The sequence below is a fragment of the Struthio camelus genome, chromosome 1 (genome assembly GCF_040807025.1).
Source record: "Struthio camelus isolate bStrCam1 chromosome 1, bStrCam1.hap1, whole genome shotgun sequence".
Classification (NCBI taxonomy): Eukaryota; Metazoa; Chordata; class Aves; order Struthioniformes; family Struthionidae; genus Struthio; species Struthio camelus.
The window spans coordinates 76,176,796-76,196,095 of record NC_090942.1 but is presented as its reverse complement, the minus strand read 5'-3'; the positions used below and the strand labels follow the sequence as shown (position 1 = coordinate 76,196,095).

The 19,300-nt window shown below is 39.3% G+C and overlaps 1 protein-coding gene across 2 annotated transcripts; it reads left to right on the top strand.

Moving 5' to 3' along the window:
• The first annotated feature begins 1,686 nt into the window (after nucleotides 1-1,686).
• On the top strand, nucleotides 1,687-18,408 carry SPX (spexin hormone). Of its 2 annotated transcripts, XM_009690329.2 has the most exons (7): nucleotides 1,687-1,828; nucleotides 9,370-9,780; nucleotides 10,709-10,789; nucleotides 10,917-10,974; nucleotides 12,412-12,474; nucleotides 13,134-13,220; nucleotides 15,496-18,408. In XM_009690329.2, exons 2-7 carry the CDS (start codon nucleotides 9,775-9,777, stop codon nucleotides 15,552-15,554), a joined length of 354 nt encoding a protein of 117 aa, XP_009688624.1. In that variant the 5' UTR covers nucleotides 1,687-1,828; nucleotides 9,370-9,774; the 3' UTR covers nucleotides 15,555-18,408. The 2 variants fall into 2 exon arrangements, with proteins under 2 accessions (XP_009688624.1, XP_068805949.1); XM_068949848.1 differs by lacking the exons at nucleotides 1,687-1,828; nucleotides 15,496-18,408 and adding an exon at nucleotides 14,999-15,483 and having other exon boundaries at nucleotides 9,117-9,780.
• Nucleotides 18,409-19,300: the final 892 nt, after the last annotated feature.

Here is a 19,300-nt window from a genome sequence, read left to right as displayed (position 1 = left end):
CACCGCATCTGTTACCAGTTTCCCAAGAAATAGACCCTACAAGGCGCTTCAATTCTATTTGTATATTATCTATTCTCAAGGAGATGTTTAAAAGAGATGTTTCCAATAAGACGTGTGTGTGATAAAGTCACAGGAGATGGATTTTACAAGGATAGAACCCTGGTCTCATGCAAGACACCTGTCACTATCCTACAACCTTCTTCCCTGAACTCAGTAGTCAGGAGCTTTCATCTCACACTTTCCCACTGCAGACTTCACTCACAGCTCCTCACCCAGAGGGGAGCATCTGCTGAAACATTAGCACTGAGAAACACCATCCACCAACCAGTCTATTCCTATGAATGTGGTTGAACTAGAACAAAGTTATATCATAAGCATCAGCAATTTTTCCCCTACAATTGCAAAGATTCAGATGCAATGGAAACAAGCAATACCCTTATAAGTTAACTGTACCGTTTAGAACATTATCCTAGATTTAGATATAAAAGAAGGTTATGTGCCAGATAAATTTAGCTGAAGTTCCCTAAAACAGATTTGAAGCCGTATTTTGTGTTCAATATTACAGCTACATACCTACCTTCCACCAGTCTACCGCATTCAACTCATTAGCTCTATTAAATATGGGAATGGGGAAACAGTCGAAAGCACAGTGCATATTTACTGCGTATCCCACATTAGCAGCAGTAACAGTCCACAGAGCCTGTAAGATAAGGATTTACTCATACCCAGCATAACTACCAGAATAGTAATATCATAGACCAGCCTTCTGTCAGGATTAAAAGGAGAGGAAAAATAAATAACAGCGTTCACAAGATGGTGTTTGCGAGAGGCGTATTGACGTGGTTGCCTGCAGGGGCTAAATACCTTGGGCCATGACCCAAAAGGGATTTCCCCCTGCACACTACAAAGACCAACATGCCCCCAGAAGGACATAGGCTTCACTGAACTGTGTCTTTTTCACCAAGAGATTGCACATCAGGAAGCAAAGTGAACAAACCTCCCCCAGGCCCAGAAGTTAGCACCCTGTTTTGCCTTTAGGTAGAGCAAGTTTTTCTTTTTCTAAAAACAGCAACAACGACATGCCTCGCTAGCATTTAGCGCAGAAGTCACTCACTTGCATAATCTTGTAACACAAAGAGAAAAAAACACACGTAAGTATTTATGAATCCAGAATGCCAATAGATATAAGTACTCAATGTTTTACTTAAACTGTCTTAATAAGAAGTTCTGTGCACACCAAAAGCTCAGAATGAGTATCTCTGAATTTATTTTTTCCTATCGCTATTTTCGTAAGTAGCAACATTTATCTTAATGAACATCACTTTGGTCACAAGAATCTTTCTTTTTTTTCCCCAAAACCATTAGTAAGACTCCAAACACAATTTTTAGGAAAAAGAAGAGACCGCTTTTATTACTATATCTGATTTAAAAGATTTACTCAGGGAAGCAAACACCAAGAAGTAGAAGCAGTTTCCTACAGTTTACCTCTGTAAAATTAAAAAACATCACAGTGAGAACTAAGTACGTTCTTTAAGGACTTGGGAGCTTTCCAGCACACATTAATGAACAAACTTTAAATAAAATCAATCCTTTAAACTACACAATCTTTTTAAACGTTACTTGTGGTTCCACATTAAAAAAGTGGGCTAAGAACTTATACTTACAACAGCAAAACAGCATACAGAAAAACACCTTCTATTCCTCTCTTGTAGAGATAGCACAGGAAAACTAAAGCTGGTTTAGCTGTCCCTCTGAGGAAGACTGGCTGAATGAACTTCAGGACTCAAATTAGCAGAGGGGTGGTTTGCTGGAAAATCAGCTTTACAAGGTACACCTGGTGCTGCCTGCCACTCAGCTCACAGGCTAACAGGTGCAATAAGTTGCAAATCAAGTGCTAGTCTCTAACTTGTTAGCCCTTCTGCTTCCTTTCTTGCTTCTTTCTTACAGCTGCTAAATGAATTTACTGGAATTTTGGTGCAACCTGAATGCTTGCTGTTATCCTATCCTTATTTTTAAATCAGTAAGCAAAGTAATGAAATAGCTTAGGGTTATAATCTCAGGTACTTGGGATGTTTCTCACTTCTTTTGGTAGTTTTTTTTTCTTTCTTTTTCCAACTACTGTAAATTTTCAGGCAGAGGAAGATCTTGCCTAGTTTTTCCTGCAGCAGCTTGAGCAGAGAACCCAGAAACTGTACAAAGATTCATGGATCTTACTGCATTTTAAAGGAAGGCAAAATTTGAAGCATCTTAGGTTGATGGTGAAGCAGAGGGTTTCTGCGTTGCTGTCTGCTCTGCGCTTGTCTATGAACAAATAGGTTTTGTCATAAAGAGTGCTAACTCAGCATTCTTTTTAGTGTTAGATTCTCAGGCAAATAAGTTTGCATTTTAACGCTGTGGGCCTTTAGCTATGTTCTGTACAAATCACTGGAAATAGACTAGGTCAGCATAAAGTTGTGCCTTCTATGTGCTAACCACACAGCCTAGCAGACTTAACTTTAAGTGCTTGGAGAAATGCCACCTCTCCGTTTGCTGCAGACTATTTCAACAATTCTGGAAAAAAGTAAGAAGTGCTCTTACAGGTGCTTTGCAACTAAAATCCAAAACGTGAAAGTGCACTGATGTTCCTGTTCTCTGTTTTGTGGGAAAACTGTTAAATAAAGGTAAAAACTTGTCACCACCATTCAGCAGCATCAACAAAGATGATGGCACTGACGTGATCAGTTCTGGTTTAACTAGCAGATGGCTGTTTTTTACTAGACACTCTTTCTTCCAGGAATAAAGCTGATAATAATACAGAAGTAACAATTCTGAGATCAAGAAATCCAGCTGCGGATCTCTTCTCGTCTCTCTGAGAGATTTATAAGTACAGGAAGGTTTCAGACTTCCTGATACGAAGAGAAAACCTCCCACATTAAACCCATATTTTTTCATATCCTGACAGGAACATGTGTCCTCTACTCGGGGAGGTTCGTCTAGGTGACCCTTGTTCTTTGTGCTGCTGTACAGCTGGTGGGGGAGGCACTGTGCAGGCATGGGGGCAAAATGACCCCCCCCCCCAAAGACTTTACAGTCTAAACTAAGAAAAGTGGAATAAGAAATGGACACAGAAAGAAGTTCTTTGCTCATAAGGTCTGAAATATAAGCTAGACTCCTGACACTTACATTTCTAACAGTCTTATTGACATGCTTTGCCTCCTTCTCACATTCTTTCAAGTAACAAATGCCACTCAGCACTCTTTGGAGACCTCTTCAGTTGCTGGGAGTGCAGTTAAGCTGTTAATTACTATGCACAAGCACAAACTCTTGTAATACCCCAAAATGTGTCATGTATCTTGTAATAGCTCTAAAAATGGTGTAATATTTAATTTAAAAAATAATACTTTTAACAGGTCCTTGCCTTTGTATTCCTTCAGGATAGGTGGAATCACAATGTCATGTAACAACTGTATCAGCCTGTGCTTTTTGTGTTACTTTATTCAGCTTTGCAAGAAATATTTGTATGTTGCTGTGAGACCACGGTTCAATGATGTGGGGCATTTGGCAGCCTGAAATTCCCACCCTCCCCATTTGCTTGGTGTGCAGTTTAGGTACGCGTGGTTCAGGGTCCATCTTTGCTGGGCTACGTTGTGTTTTGCCTAGGGCTTCGCTGTGGACTAAGAGGGCTAATCTTTGATAGACCTGGTTGCAGTGGTTTCCCTACCCACTTCCAGAACATGACTGCCAATCCTGAAATGTCTGTCAGTTCTGATAACCTGGTGCATCAGGTAGAGCTATTTATTCACCCCTAAAGAGGACTCCTACCTCTCGAACCAAGCTTTGTTTCAAACAAAACTGCGTTTGTTGTTTCAACAGTGTAACACAGAAAATACTCTTATTCTAGTAGGATTCCTGTTCTCTGCATGCTGGGACTAAAATACATGTTATTTAAGGGTAAAGTGTTCTTCGTGTACAGGACACATGGGCAAATATTGAAGACAAACATTTTCAGGTGACAATATTAAGCAGAATTCCTAAGTCACTTCTCTTGAAAAATCTCCCTGAGGTGTCCAGTTTGGCCTTTGACAACACCTTCCTCTATATAAGTTATACCTTTTGTACATAACAATGTGTATTTATATATGAATATATCAATCCCCTCCCCCTGCATAGGTGTGCCTGGATAAGGGCAACCACCCAAACAATCTGTACGTTTTACAGACTGTGCTGGCACAGGCTGGGCACTTTGTCTCTCAAGTAAACGGAGTAGGCTGTTTCAGTCACTGACATCTGACTGCCTGAATATCCCAAGCCTTTCAGTGCAACTTGCCTTTTTCCTTACTCTCAGTTCTATCCACTGTTTGCAATGAAATGTCGGCATCCAGCTGCTCAGCAACAGCATGTATTTCTTGCCCAACTCCATGGGTGAGACTGTGTGGCAAATGTACTACTCAGCCAAGAGGAGATGACTACCTGCGTAATGTTTAGCATAGTTTGCAGCCCTCTGGGTAACTTCCTGACAAAGACAAAAATCCTCTTTGCCAAGTTCATGGGGGTGGAAGAAAAGGTCAGATGACTCCTTGGCCTTTGGTGTTTCTGTCATTACAGAAAGATAAGCTCTGCGAGGTATGTTCAGTAGTGTCTGCGTCTCTGAAGAGCTGTCTAGCTTCTGCTAAGGTACATTGTAAATACTTGTACTTAGCTGGTTAACTCTCTTTTCTAGCCTGAAAGTTGGAGAAAACTGTTTTCCAGTTCTATTTTTCAGCTAGACTCTTTTTCCTAGTGTTTTCCCCAGACTTTTCCATTACTGGAAAAAAAGAAAAGGGTGTACCCTCCTATGTTTTCAGAATACTTCCTTCTGTGATGTTTACAGCTTTAAAATATTTGTTGATTTCTATTCTTTCCTGATGTTTTTAAACATCCCTTACCTCACGCAAAATTTTAAACTTTTAGTTACCAGATAAATAGCTTTCGTCACACATTTGTTTTTAAAATTATCTCTTGAAATGTCTTCTCCTGAACCGGTACACCTCTGAGAACACTACTAGTGCCTTGACCTGAAAGTAGCAGTGATAACACTTGTAGTCCTCAAGTAAAGCTATGTTACCTCTTTTGTGAAAGTACCTATCAAACTGGCTTCTGTACTGCTTGTCCTGTGCCTCAAGTAATTTTCAGCACGTTTCTCACAAAGTCTATGCAAAAGAAGGAAAACAACTCTAGTAACTATGCAGTAGTGCTGGGATCAGGCCTGCAGACGTTATGATGCTGAGTGTGCAATAGAGTATTTAGATAAGTTTTAGGCCAGCTACTAATGGCCTCTGTAATCACACGCCTGGTTTACGTCAGAGAATTCCTCTTACCTTCAGAGCTGCACCATGAAAATACTCCTGCCCAGAGAAGTTAGGAGCTATTCTGAAAAATAATGCTGAAACACATGTTCGCATGGCATTTTAGGCTTCTTATGTGTCAATGGATTGCTGATAAGATTTGCATGGTAAACAATTGGATGAGGGTTTTAAAAGGTGAATATGGAACTTGGACACAAAGTTCTTGCCAGTTTGAGTGGAATGAATGTGATTAAAGTCCAGAGTAAGCTTTGAAAGATCATAGGAACATAAAAACAGGGCTGAAAAAAGCTGTTCAGAGGTCATCTCGTTCGTTGCTCTGTCCCTGGGCAGAATCAGTTTGCCAGCTAGTCCTAAAATGGGCTTGGCTATCTATTTTCCAAGCTTTTCAGCGATGATGGATCCACAGCCTTCCAAGGCAAGCTATCTAATATTTCACTGTTTTACACTCAGAAAACTTGCCGACCTGTCTAACTTAAATTCCTTTACTGCAAGTTAAACCCAATATTCTTTGTTCACAATTTCCTGTTTTGCAGACTTAGCCATGATAGTTCTCAGTCTTTTAAGATGTTATGATTAGCCTGGGTCGGAATTACTCTGTGTTAGAGGCTGTTCAGATGACAAGCAGAAGTGGAATGTATTTCCCAAAGAGTTAACAGACTAGCAGGAAAGCACAAAGGAAATGAGAATAAGCACAAGAGACAATGGTCATGGTAACAGGAGATTTATACCCTGACACTGTCAGAATACCGTATTTGCTGACGTATCTGCTGGCCACCTACACACAGCAGCTACACCATTTACTCAAAAAGCAAGCAACGGGTCACTGATATCACTACTAGCAGTTTAAAAATAGTTAGGCACAGGGATTGTAGCCTATGCTTTTAGGGAAAGATTGGGGAAAATGCACAGTCGTGATGCAAGTCAGCCACGTGTGTTTGACCCTGCTAGGTAAAGCTCCATCGCAAAAGAACTCTTCCACCCACCTCAGCACTGAACTCCAGTCATAGCAACTGGCTTTTATCATTTACAATGTCAGGGTAAGCAGTCACTGCCCTTTAGATCATCTTTAAAGATAAGCATAAGTTACGTTCTTTCTAATAAGGGATCCTGCTGCTACAGAGAGCTTCACTCTACTTCTCTCACTTAGCGTATTGATTACATGCCAAAGCTGCTTCCTCATTTCTGTGAATCAGCTGAGAAATGGCAGAACTGACATTGAGTATTTCATGTAGACTTCATCAACCTGAAGTGCTGTAGTCTTTTAGTGTGTTATGATCCGTAACCCAATTATAGGCTACTTCGTTTTTCAGGGGTGGAGGCTTATATATGCCCATATACACATGAACTTAGTGAACGCAGACACCCTCAGTAAATGCTTTCCCTACCCAAAATGTTACCTCCTGATGCTGTTTGCAAAGAAATCATGTCCCATACAGCACCCTTGAAGTGGCTACATTTCTGGGAAGAATGAGGTGATCACCTTTTATAGAATCATGGCAAGAATGAGCTATGAAGGGAGAACAAATATCATTTAAATTTTAATCACTAAAGTAGGACTGACAAGTCTGGAGTCCATTCCTTGTTTTCCACACAGACTTCTTAATATATTTCCATGGAGGTGATTTAGGATATATATTTTTTAAAATACCGCAGCAACTTAGAATCACTGGTCACAATAAAAGTACACAGAGGCCCTAAGTCACAAAGGCACAGCGAATTTAAGGAAATGACTTTCCTCTTTAGTCTCTGCCTTATTTCCTTACTTTTTGGGTAAGGATTATGAAGTTCCTAATATTAGACGACTGGAAATTTGATTTGGTATTATGTTCATTTCACGTGGTGCTGTCTGTGAAGTGCTGGCTGTCTAGGCTCTGTCTGTAGCCAATGAAGAGAGAAAGACACCTCCAGAGGGGAATTTAGTCCTTCCCTTTTACAGTTGGATACTGCAGCACCAGAGGGTGGTCTTTGAAGTCTTGTTTCCCTTGACTGAGAGGGAGAATGTAGGAGTGATTTGGTTCATAAACATAAGCATCTAGTTGCAGTTTAGGTGCCCTAGAGATCCTACCTGCCCTCCAACTGCTTCTCCACAAGGTCTTGGGTCCCTTGCAGACCCTAAGTCATAACTAACAGTCCCATGTTGTTGTCTCACGTGCTCTGGGACGTGTTTAGGCAATGTAGCCTGTCTCTTGATACTAGCTGAAATTAGGTACCTAACTTCTGGACTGTTGAGACAGCTGAGGATTGAGGAGTAAAACAGTTTTAGTTAATCTAGAGGATGCTGCATGGCCCTGCATTTTCCTGGTGCTAATAGTCACCTGATCCCACAATAAGCCAGTTCAGGTTTTGACGCATCCTGTTCAGCTCCCTGCTGTTCTCTGGGCAGCCTCAGACAAGCCCCAGTCTGTACAAAGATGAGAGTGCGACTCTGGCAACTCAGTTAGATTTGGAAGAGAGAGTGGGACCCCAGTAACACCAGCTGAGAGCAACTCAGACTTTATTTGCAAACTGGTCAAGAAAAGCTGAGGTTGTTTTTCTGATAGTGTGGTAACAACACAAACCTCTCTTCATGCTCCTCATCCTGCTCCCCTTCTCCCCAATTCCAGCAGGAGGGGCTGAGCTGATTCTCTTCACCGTTTAGTTTGTGTTAACTTATCTCATTCCGTTTCGGGGCTTATGCCAGTGGCAGGAGACCCAGGGCCTATATTCAGTGCCAAGCACAATCTGGTAGTTTTATCACAAAGAGAACCATTGTGAGGACAAGATACTTTAGAGTGAGCAGTACTGAAGGTAGGGGGCTAATTTTCACAGACTTACTTGTGGGTTTTGATTCTCGCCCTGTGGTCTGTGCAGAAAGAGAGACTCTGAAGTCACCACAAAAAGGAATAGGTGAGTAGCTTTATCTTTTGTAAGTCTCTGCTTGTTCAATGTCTCCTGGATGCAACGTGTAACCCCCTTCTAAGGCTGAGGGTTAAACACCGTGATGTTCTGTCAGAAAATAAGGAGAATGGCAGGGAAAATGTAAACCTCACATTGAAGAAGATGCAAGTAGAATCCCTTCTGGTAGCTAAAGGTGCACCATGGCACCATCTTTTTAAAGGACAGAGGTAACGGCAGCTCCCAACCATAATGAGAGTGTGTGAGGCCAAAACCTATACTGCCTTCTCATTCCTTGCATCCATGCCAGAGCTAATGCCAATTTGTATGTTGGATGACCAATTTTCTCTGGCATCAGCACAGAACTGAGCAATTTCCCCCCATTAGCAGGAGAGTAACTGCATCCACAGTAACAGTGTGCTTCAAACTGGTCTCCACAGAGACATCATGTCAGATGAAAAGCCTGTAACAACCCTTAGCACTGCTTACCTGCACACTCCTCGTGTTTGTCACACTTATGTGCCGAGTTGTGTTTTCACTATACCACAGGCTGGTCCTGCTTGTGAGGCTGCTGCTGTTAATTTTCTATTAGTCAGTCTTCTAATCAGTAAATTTCTGGCTCTCTGTTTGTGTTTCTTGCTTCCCATTCCCATTTTAGTAAGGAGAAAATGACGGGACGGAGATAAAAACCCTAGATACAGAACCAGTAAGGCTAGGTATTGAGAATGATTGGTCCGTTGCCTGAGGACCAAAACCTCCATCCATAGCTGTGCTGAATCCAACAATCACTTAGAAGTAGCTTATGAAAATGGCTTCTCTGATTCCTGCTTCCTGCCTGCCTTTGTTTACTGCTCCACTGTTTGACCTATTCAAGCCATGATCTGGGCTTTTACTCCAACTAATCCTTGAGACAGCAAAGTGTTTCTGACTCTTAGTAATTTTTTTAATTCAGCTTTGTATTTTTACTTGTATGTAAGAAAACTACAGGAAAAGATTATCAGAGAAGCAAAGGAGACTTCATCCTCTGAAAGTGTACTAGGAGTAACCTCAAGCTAGTGAACGCTAAGTCACCTTTTTCTCTCATGTTGGCATGTTATGTCTGGAGAGTAACTTACTAACTTATACAGCTCTCACAGTGGATGATAAGCTGATATATGTTTGATTATCCTAGGTAAGAACTCGTCATCCATATTAATATCTGCTTCTGACTGTGGTTATTGATCATCTGGCAAGAAGGTGACGTTGTATTGCAGACACACCGGGAAAAGTCACAGGGTTGATGCTGATATATTCAGAAGGTATTCACCTGGCTAATGGGGTGCATATCGAAATGTGTCCACCTTTCAATCACTCCTCTGACTTCCTGCAAGACCATAGGTTTCCCTCAGGAGTCATCAGACCTTCTACTTCTCCATCTACGGGGCTGACAAGAGATCCCTTCAGACTCCTCCGCCCTGCCACAGAAGGGGAGGGGACCTTTGCTCTGAAGATTTAAAAAGGGACCCCCAAACCACTAGGAGATCTTATAACACTCGATCTCAAGTAAGAAGACTACAGATTTGCAGCTGAACTAAGTATGAAGGTGAGTGAGACTCTTTTGATGTATGGGAAACATTTCAGTTTGCAGTTTATGCTTTTTGACGTGAGTGTGATATTTTAGGACCTGCAGAGGGGTTTAATAATTTTAATTTAAAAATAATCTGAGATAAATGTAAACACAGTTATTTTCAGTATGCTCAAAACCACTGCATTAAAAAAAAAAACAATTAATAGCACAATCTGCTCTCAAAAACAGGATGAAATAAACCACTGGGAATCATAGTAGTTAGATGCTCTTTGTTGCCCATCACAGTTATCAATGCATGAACAGCAAAATGATCTGTGTGAAGGAGGAGAGATGCAATTTGTTCACAGAGGATTCAAGCTCAAAGCATTCATTTGCATGTGCTGCATCAGTGAACAAACTCCAAGAATCTAACAATCATCTCCCGTGACGTGTGTAATCACGGTTGATGCAAATAGGATGCTAAGTTTAAAAACTTTCTTTTCCTCAGGAAATAGTGACCTGCTCTTGTGCATTGCTTGCTTGAAATGGCAAGTCTCTTACATTTGCTTATTGTCTCATCTCTATCCTTCATGTTTTGGTAAAATCAAGATACATGTTATATCCTCTCCTCCCCCAAGACTGTGCATTATGCTCACTCCTGCAGGATCTAGTGTCCTTGTAAATAGGAGCACAAAAAGTGCTTGTCTCAGCCACAGTTCTCACCTATATGGAAGCTTTATAATAAGTATGAATGAAGTGAATAAAGTAGCTCTGATTTAACATTCATCCTCCCATCAGCTAACTGTGAACTGAAGCTGAAGTAGCCACTGAATTAGAAGAATTTTGGCAGCTAGATGGGGAGAAGGGAGGGGCTGGAAATACCTTCACATTTAGATTTGAAATTGAGAAGATCTACAGATTTGAAAGGTTTTTCCTGTATCTTGTGCTTCTTTGTTTTGTGCAGGGACTGCGTAAACTGACAGCATCTGTGATGGCCCTCTTCCTTGCAGCATCCTTCATATCTTTCTCCTGGAGTGCTCCTCAGGTAAACAGCTTGCTCAGACTGCATGTGCAGCATCCATGAATCTCACAGGTTGGTGCCGTTTAAGTATTTGTAGTTGTTAATAATGGCATGCATGGTTAACGTGTCTTTTTTCTTTTTTGGCATAAAGGATCATTTCCAAAGGAGAAACTGGACACCTCAGGCTATGCTCTATTTAAAGGGTGCACGTAAGTCCTACGCTCTTTCAGTTGTGAGGAGAGAACATTCTCTACCACTAGATTATTCTTGATGTGCTGTGCTTCGCACAAGTAGAGAATGCCTGAGGATGTTACAGTGGTAAAGTTCAGAGGCTTGAAGGGACGTGCAAATTGTTATTTCTTCTTGATTCTGAGATAGTGGCATTGCTGGTCTTATTATTATTTTTTAAAGAAATAAAATTGAAGAAAACAACTGTTGGAAGAAGAAAAGCAAAATAAAAAGTACTTTAAATGTACAGAGTTGGAGTTTAAAGTAAAACCTATTGGAAAAAATAGTTTCCTCATCCAAAATTATCTTAAAGGAGGTTTGAGGTACACCAGATATATTTATCATTCCTCATTCTCACCTAAGCTTTATTAAAACACCTCCTCAAGCAAGGAGAACACATGTTCCCATTGCAAGCATCTTGCACTATAGTTAATATTCAGACCACAAGCAATCACTTCTAAGAAGAGCTTGGATGTCAGGGTTACCAATATTGTGGTGTTAAGGCTGTGCAAATGAACTTCTGAGTTTCTATTGTTAGTGCAGAGTTAAAGGAGCATTAAATACAAAGATAAAATTTAGATCTAAAGAAAGGATTTGTCCTCTGAGGCAAAAATACAAAATTTAACAGAAATATTTTCTATTTTTTTAATTTCATTGGAAATTGCTATTTCAAAATTAAAAGCGATCAGGCAGGGGTATGTATTGCAACAGTAAAAAGCTTAAAGAATAGCTTCCTTCAAATGAAAAAAATGAAAAATAAAGCTCACAATCCCAAGAGAAAAATAAAAGGGAGACAATAAAAATAAAAATAATAACAACACAAAATAGATCTAGGGCCCAAACAACCATAAGTGTAACTGGAAGAAATTCTAGTGACATAAATAAAATTATTTCTATTCCTAACAGCAAAGAATTTGGCACTTTTTTGTATTGTCTGATTCTTCCAATGAAGAATACTCTGTATTTCTTTTGTACTGACCTGTGTATCAATCTTATTGATACACAGGAAATAACTTTTTTTTTTAGCTCTTTTTCATTTTTAAACAGATATACCTCTTTAAAAGCTATTCATTTATAGACCAGCAAAAAGACAGGGGGAACCTAACTGTACAGCAGTCAAGGAAAAGGAAAGAGGAAGGAAAAGAGAGTAAATTTCTCCATATCTACAGCTGTTATAGCAAGTTATTACGAGAATGAAAAATGCTGAAACCCCAGTTCTACGGAATAAAGTATGCCTTGGGCTGTTCCAGTTCAGGATGGGCTATTGCTGATTTGGAAAGTCCCCAAAAGGATGAAGACATGCATCTCATTTTATGTTTCTATAAGAACTGCTGTAACTTTGTTTTTCAGAAGTACTGACTGTAGAAATTAATATAGGTTTGGAGGTTATTTTTATCCTTTTCCCACTGTATTTGTAGAGGGACGTCGATTCATCTCAGATGAGAGCCAGCGAAAGGATCTGTATGACAGAATGCAACTTGGTAAGTGAACATGCACACATGTACGTAACACATCAATCCTTCCTCGGATTAGCAGAGAAATTTACGAAAACTGAAAGTTTTTTTTTTTGCTTTAATTATATTCAAAGAAACAATTAAACTCCCTTTTGTTATTCCTTCATTCCAAAAAGCAGATGATAAGACTGTGTGTCTGATTTTTCTTTCTTGTGTACCAGTGTGACTTCACTGATGTAAGAAGTGATGTTGCACACTGACCTGGCTGTAAGTGAGATTATCATCAATCCCTGTGAAATTCTCTCTCTGCTGGAAAAAGTAAAATCAAATTATTAATTATGCTGATATCACAAATGACAAAGGTAGACTACATTAATCAGTTTTAGACAATGTTTCTGTAGCAAACGGCACCTCACAGCAAAATAAGAAACACATTTAAAAAAAAAGTTCTTCCTACTTTGTGAAGGACTTAAAAATACCCTCCCCCTTTAAAAAGACAGGTAATCTCTTTTGTGTTAGACCTTTATTGGGCTGGTTCTCAGCTGTGAATGCTATAATGTGAAGCAGACAACAATATTTTTTCCTCTCTTTGGGTCTCTAGTTGTAAAGACAAAAAAGCAAAGAGCAAAATGAAGAAATGCCGTCAAACACGAACAAACTATGTATCTCTGATTTTGTGATTCTAGAAACACGTAGCCAAAACACAAATCCTTTATCTCTTCCTGAAGCTGCAGCCCTATTTCTTAGTTCCTTACAGAAAGGACAAGAAGAAGGTAAATACATGTTTGTTTTACTCTGACCTTTTAAAAGGGGTTTATCACTATTTCATTTGCTAATACTTTAATCTGAAAGATCCAGTTCAAAATCAGATGTTATTCCACTGTATTGTACTAGAGCATACATTTAGACAAACTAGAGCATGAAGCTGAGAACTGATGGTAAGCAAGCTTTTGTATATTCTGCTTTTCATTTGCTTTTCAGCTTTTTATTGATTTAGACTCAAGGGAACCCTTATTTTGAACTGAATTTCCCAAAACAAAACGTCTCTATTGGAGCTCAATTTTCTACAGAATATTATTTATTTATGAGATTTTCATTTCTCTGTTGGGTCTTTTACCCTGGTAGAAGGGCGTAAAAGAGTCCTAAAAAGCACCGGCACAGGAGCTGTGAGCTTCATGTCTGTTTCCTGAGAACTCTGTTGCTGGCACAGCTGAGAGGGGATCCCAACAAGATTTAGAGGAAGAGCCCTAAAGTATTCTGAAAAATCCAGTAATTTGTTATCTGTTTCCCAACTTCCCAGAGATCTTGTCAAACCCTCCCATCTCTGTCTCCTCGCTACCTGCTTTTCCATGCTCCTGCTACATATTTCAGCTTCTCAGATCAGAAGCTCAAAATATATGCCTCCTTTCCACAGCCTTCTCCAACAAGACCCACCTCCTGCATTAGACCTAAAAGACCGGTGTTCCCCCACACTTGTTGCACTCCCTTGGGCAGGGACCCCTGTCTCATGTTCCCCACCTCCCTTACCCTGCTATAGTTCATTCCCTAGACGAGTTTCCTTCCAGATCCATTATCCAGAACACCTCATCTTCTGACTACATACCTAAAGCTCTCCAGGCTTAGACCCTAGAACTACATTCTCCAACTCCTATGCCTTTCTACCTTTTATATCTTCAGTTACAAGGATTGTTTTTTGCTTAAGGTCTGCTCTGTTTGGAAATGTGGCTGGGAACAGGGAAGTTGCAAAGGTGAGGGTACACCACACCGTGCTGTGGAGAGTCTGAGCTGTGCTCTGGCCCCTGGGTGCTGGGGCAGCTGTGGTGGCTTATGCAAGCGCAGAAGTTTATCTAAGTTATGTTGCTTGTCTCTTTGATCAAGGGAGAAACAAAAGCTCACAAGAAAACTACATGGTTTCTTTTTATCTTGGCTGTAAGTTCTTTATTCAGCCTCTTAGCCACTCTCACCACGACAGGAGGAAAAAGCTGCCTTTACTTGAGGTAGCAAATATGAAGTAAAATCCTAGTAAAATATGAGGTACTTTTGTACCTTTCACATAGATGAGTGTTTAAGGTAAACCTGTTACTGCCTCCTTGCCCTTGATGTGACCAACACTGTATGAAAAAAAACATCTTCCCATCATTGGGATATCACCTGCCCTTAGTTATCTAACATACACAGTTTTCCTGAAGTGAAGCAGGGTGTGAGAAACACTTCACAGAGTTTACCTGGTATGTGTGCAGATGTCCTGGAACTACTCCTGCCTTCTCCATTTTCTAAAATCTCCACTGTACTTCACATAACGCTGGGACTCTGCGCTCAGTTATCTCTTCCCTGGCCAGGCAGCGCTCTGCTAACCAAGAAATTCAGTGATATTTTAGCTGAGAGAGAATGGCAGAATTAACAAAGAATGTCACGCTTTGGACAAAATATATAAGCAGTTCTAAAGATAAACCAGTGTCATTTGTGTGTTAACAAGAAGAGAAAAATGCTCTGAAGTTCATGACTCATAAATGTTAATGGTATTTTCCTGCCTGCTGCTGCTACTCCAAAGAAGGAAGCGGACAGCATCAGCCTCTTAAGAAAAAAGGTGACATATCTGAGAGAGCCAAGCAAAACAGGGAGCTTGTTTGAAAAATACTCCATGGAATAACATTACCTTCACTGCAGTAGGACATGACAAAACAGTCAAATATGGATAAGCCATGTACATTCGGAAGACCACTTTCAGGTGATTTTAGAATACTTTTAATTAAGGCAAATGTCCAGGTGAAAAATGAATACTTTATTTTCCTCTCCATGAAAAATCTATGCCTTGTACTTAAATATGCCTCTGGACATGGCTTGTGTCTCTGCCCTTCAGCAAGCATAAAACTTCCTACACTGAAAATGACGAGGCATGATCCTTTCTACAGATGCCTGTACCTCCCAGCTAAATAGTCACGTTACACTAGGCCTGTGCCTGAGGCTTATCTATCTCCTGAGAACTTTGGGTGAATGAACTTTCCTTTTTCTACAGCTTATTTTTCCCCATTGTATCTTATCTTGCAGTTGAAGAAGAAACCAGTGATCACCCTGGATACTTGACAGATAATCTATCAAACTGGTGAAATATTTCAAATTTCTGTAGCATTCATGTTGTATAAACACTGAAATCATGTTTTGTGTGAACAGAACATTTATTTTCTTTGATCTCCACTTAAGTTCCAAAAGAATGATGTATACATTCGTTCCAACATTTCGAAAGCAAATTGATTAAAAGTGACCAGTTCAGCTAAGAAATTATTTGCAAAGTTCCAGTCTTTTTTGGACCATTCCGCATATGTCACCTGAAATTTAAAATCCACTGTACCATCTTAGCTGAAAGGATGATTAAAATTGTCTTTTTAGACAACTATGTCATTAAAACAATTTTCAACAGTCACTGGAAAACCTTTTACCACTTTCCACCTGGCTCTGTTTTAAAACCTTTTTATTTCTTACTCCTTCACCACTTCATTGTTGGCCCTGTATTTTGTTGATCTTCCAAATAAGTCATTAAGATATGACAACAATCATGCTATTCTTGGCAGCAAAGCAGGTCGTTTCTTCCGGGGAAACCTGTCACCATAGAGAACAGGCAACAGCGCTTTCTGAGACCTCAGTGCTGCCCCAGCATTACACACACTCTCAACTGTATACCCAGAACAGTCCTATTGAACAGCTCTCACCACATAAAGATAGCACGTGGATAGCTCTTACCAGGATCAGGGCTTCATTAACGACCGTGGCGTATGGTTGCTACTGCTGTCAGGAGGCACGATCCTGCTGAAGCTAGTGGTGACTGGAACGTTCGTTGCACCGTTATTGTACTTTTTGTGGGTTTGGTTTTTGAGTTGCAAAATTGGAATTATACATAAATTGGTTAATTATCATTCCATGCTGATAAGGTTATATTTAACATTATTTATGTAGTTTTGTGGTATTACTGGAAAGCCTTCTGTAGTTCTCATGTAATTAAAAAGTAGCCACATGATTCTTGTGTCCAAGCAACTATGTTTTATTTTTTAACCTTTAACCCTAATTGTGCTTTTGATCTTTCAATGCTGCTTTCCTCTGATCTTTCTCATGACACTGTTAATTAATAATACTAACTCACATTAAATACAATGTAGCTTCTCAACACAAAGAAACACAGCTGAAGTAAAAAAAGGAATTAATTCCTACTATGAGGTCATAGAAACTTTCAGTTATTGCTTATAATTTATATCACTTCATGGAGGAACATAACTGGAGGAATAGAAATGCCCTTGTTTGTTTATTTTTAAGTGCTAGTATATTCATCACTAGCAGTATATACTAGGTTACTCACCGCATTCACTATGGACTTAATCTAAAGAACAATAGTATCCACTGGAATCTTTTCATTCATTTAATTGGGCTTTGTTTCAAGCCTACTCTGAATGTCTCAGGTGCATCTGAGTTGTTTTTCAGCATATTTTTCAGCATGACATAAAACAGAAAGTCCTAAGACAAAGAAACTTACACACCTTTTGATCTCTCCGTACCATGAAACTCACGTGCCTCTAAATGTCCCAGATATATAAAAGTTATGCTAATCACATTCCCCACTGACTGATATCGCCAAATATTCCTGTAAATCTAAGCTCACTCATTTAAACAATTCTTTCCAGATGCCATGAAACAGAATAAAAGTTCTGCCTTGAAAAGGAGGTATTTGTGAAAATTTGATATTTTCAATATGGCAAACAATTGCTTGTGTAACAGGTAGCTGCTACCAAGCTTGTCAGATGTCAGTTACAAATGTGTAGCATTTGAGTTAGAAAGTCTATTGCCTTGAATGATCGAAAAGCCATTCCCTCTAACACTACAGGCTCAAAGGACAGACACGTTTTGCCATAGGTCTATTGTCTTGCTACTGACAGCTAGTCCTAACATTCAAGGTGGAACTAAAATAAGCTTAGAGACATGAGGCAGAGGTCACTTTGGCCACTGCAGGTCCATTTCTGAGAAGAATGGGCACAGTAGTCACATTAGTCTTATATGGAAAGTTGTGCACTTTCTGTTGCTGGGTGGGTGCTCACAGCACCTGAGTGTGATGAAACCAACGCAGCTGAATTTCTGTGTGATGTCATGCCAGATTTCTATTCTTCCCAGGCAACTCAAACATCATAGGCATGTCTAAGAGAACTTGCAACCTGGATCATGCATGTTGTTCACTTGTCCAGAACATGGGAAGCTGTCTTAACGCAACCATTGTAAAAGTCTTCCATATTGCATATTGTCTGTTTTGCCTCAGTCATTTAGCATGACTTACAGTACATATGTAGTGATCGCATCTTCAAGCACTGCAATGAAGCTGAGTCTGCAACGATGATAAAATAGATGTTCATCACCATGTGGCTACCATGTAATTTTAGGCAACAAAGGAAGGAAAGCACGGGATCATTTTCAGTTGATGTTAATTGATGCAATTTTGATAATGGGGATTTGAGGTAAGATTTTTTTCTTACCTCATTCAGTGAATGGTGCAGCGAAGTCTAAACAATAACGTCAGATTTCTTGAAATCATTAATTTTTTGAAAGAGAAGGTTTGCTTTCCATCAATAATGGTTTGGGGAAAAAGTTTTAACATTTTGAAACATAACAAATTCCTGTTTTGATATTAACTAAATTTTCTTTCAAAAAAGGTAAATTAGTTGCTTAGAAACACTTACGAAGGTCAAAATTGAAACAAAATATTGCTAAAGTATCAAGAAATATATTTTGACCTACCATCTCCATTTTTTTTCCTTCCAGGTTTTTGGCCTTTTTTTTTTTTCAAGATTTTATCTTCTCACTATGATTTAAAATAGGAACTATTTTTTTAATCTTTGTCCAGTCTTAACACATCTTTTTGCGGTTTCATGTGCCCTTTAAATTTTCTTTTGTTGAGACTCTCAGCCATTACATTCTTTGACTCTGCAAAGGAACTTTAATTGAGATAAAATCATTCCAGGCAAGAATCTACATTTTTGAATTGACAAAATGCAGTTGTTCTCCACTTTGAAAACTGTATGAAGAAAATCATTTGCAATATCTTTGCTTTCAGAGTTTTCACATCAAAAATAACTACCCGTTAATTGTTTTTAGGTATTTTAAAATGGTTAGACACTGGCAATTCTTTTTAAATCTGAAGGAAGCTTTTGACATAAAAATCTAGGTCTGTCCTCTGAGAATAGTTATGTTTTAGGTATCCAGAGTAGCTTAAGAATGAAATTCTAATTTAAAAACTGATTTTAGGTGGCCAAAAATACAGATAGGTACCCATCACTTCCTTTTTTACAATCTCTGGTAACACCCATCTCAAGTAATGTCAGTTAAGCATTTGAAAGTTAGGTGACTAATCAAAGCTGGCCATCTAGGCTCCCCTTAGAATTGATAGCAAAGGTAAATACCTCCAGTTAGATTATCTTTCTTTCTAAAAAACAGTCTGAATCAATTCCTGGGAATCTTGCAAAGCATGAGAAATTCTTGATACACAAACTCCTAAAAATGAAAGATGAATCTGCTTTCTTGTGTCTTCATATTAAGATTTACTTCTGAAGATCTTGATCAGGCACTCTCTGGGAATTGAAATACCTTTAGAAGCTGTCTAGATGGCAATCTAGATGTCAAGTTCCCATTGTGAGGTTCAGTTATTTCCTAAGCACTTTGAAAAACAAGTTTCTGATGCTTTTCAAAATTATGTCTTTGGGGCAGATCTATTCCTGGAATTCTTTTAATATTAATTATTATTAATTAATAATCTTTTCTGCAGAAGTGAAATAGAGTACGGACTAACTGGACAATTGGCAGAAATAAGGTTACTTGCTTT

Coding starts and splice junctions, on each gene's coding strand:
- SPX (XM_068949848.1), top strand. Junction 10,975..12,411: donor GCTCTATTTAAAGGGTGCAC/GTAAGTCCTACG, acceptor CTGTATTTGTAG/AGGGACGTCGATTCATCTCA. Junction 12,475..13,133: donor GTATGACAGAATGCAACTTG/GTAAGTGAACAT, acceptor TTGTGATTCTAG/AAACACGTAGCCAAAACACA.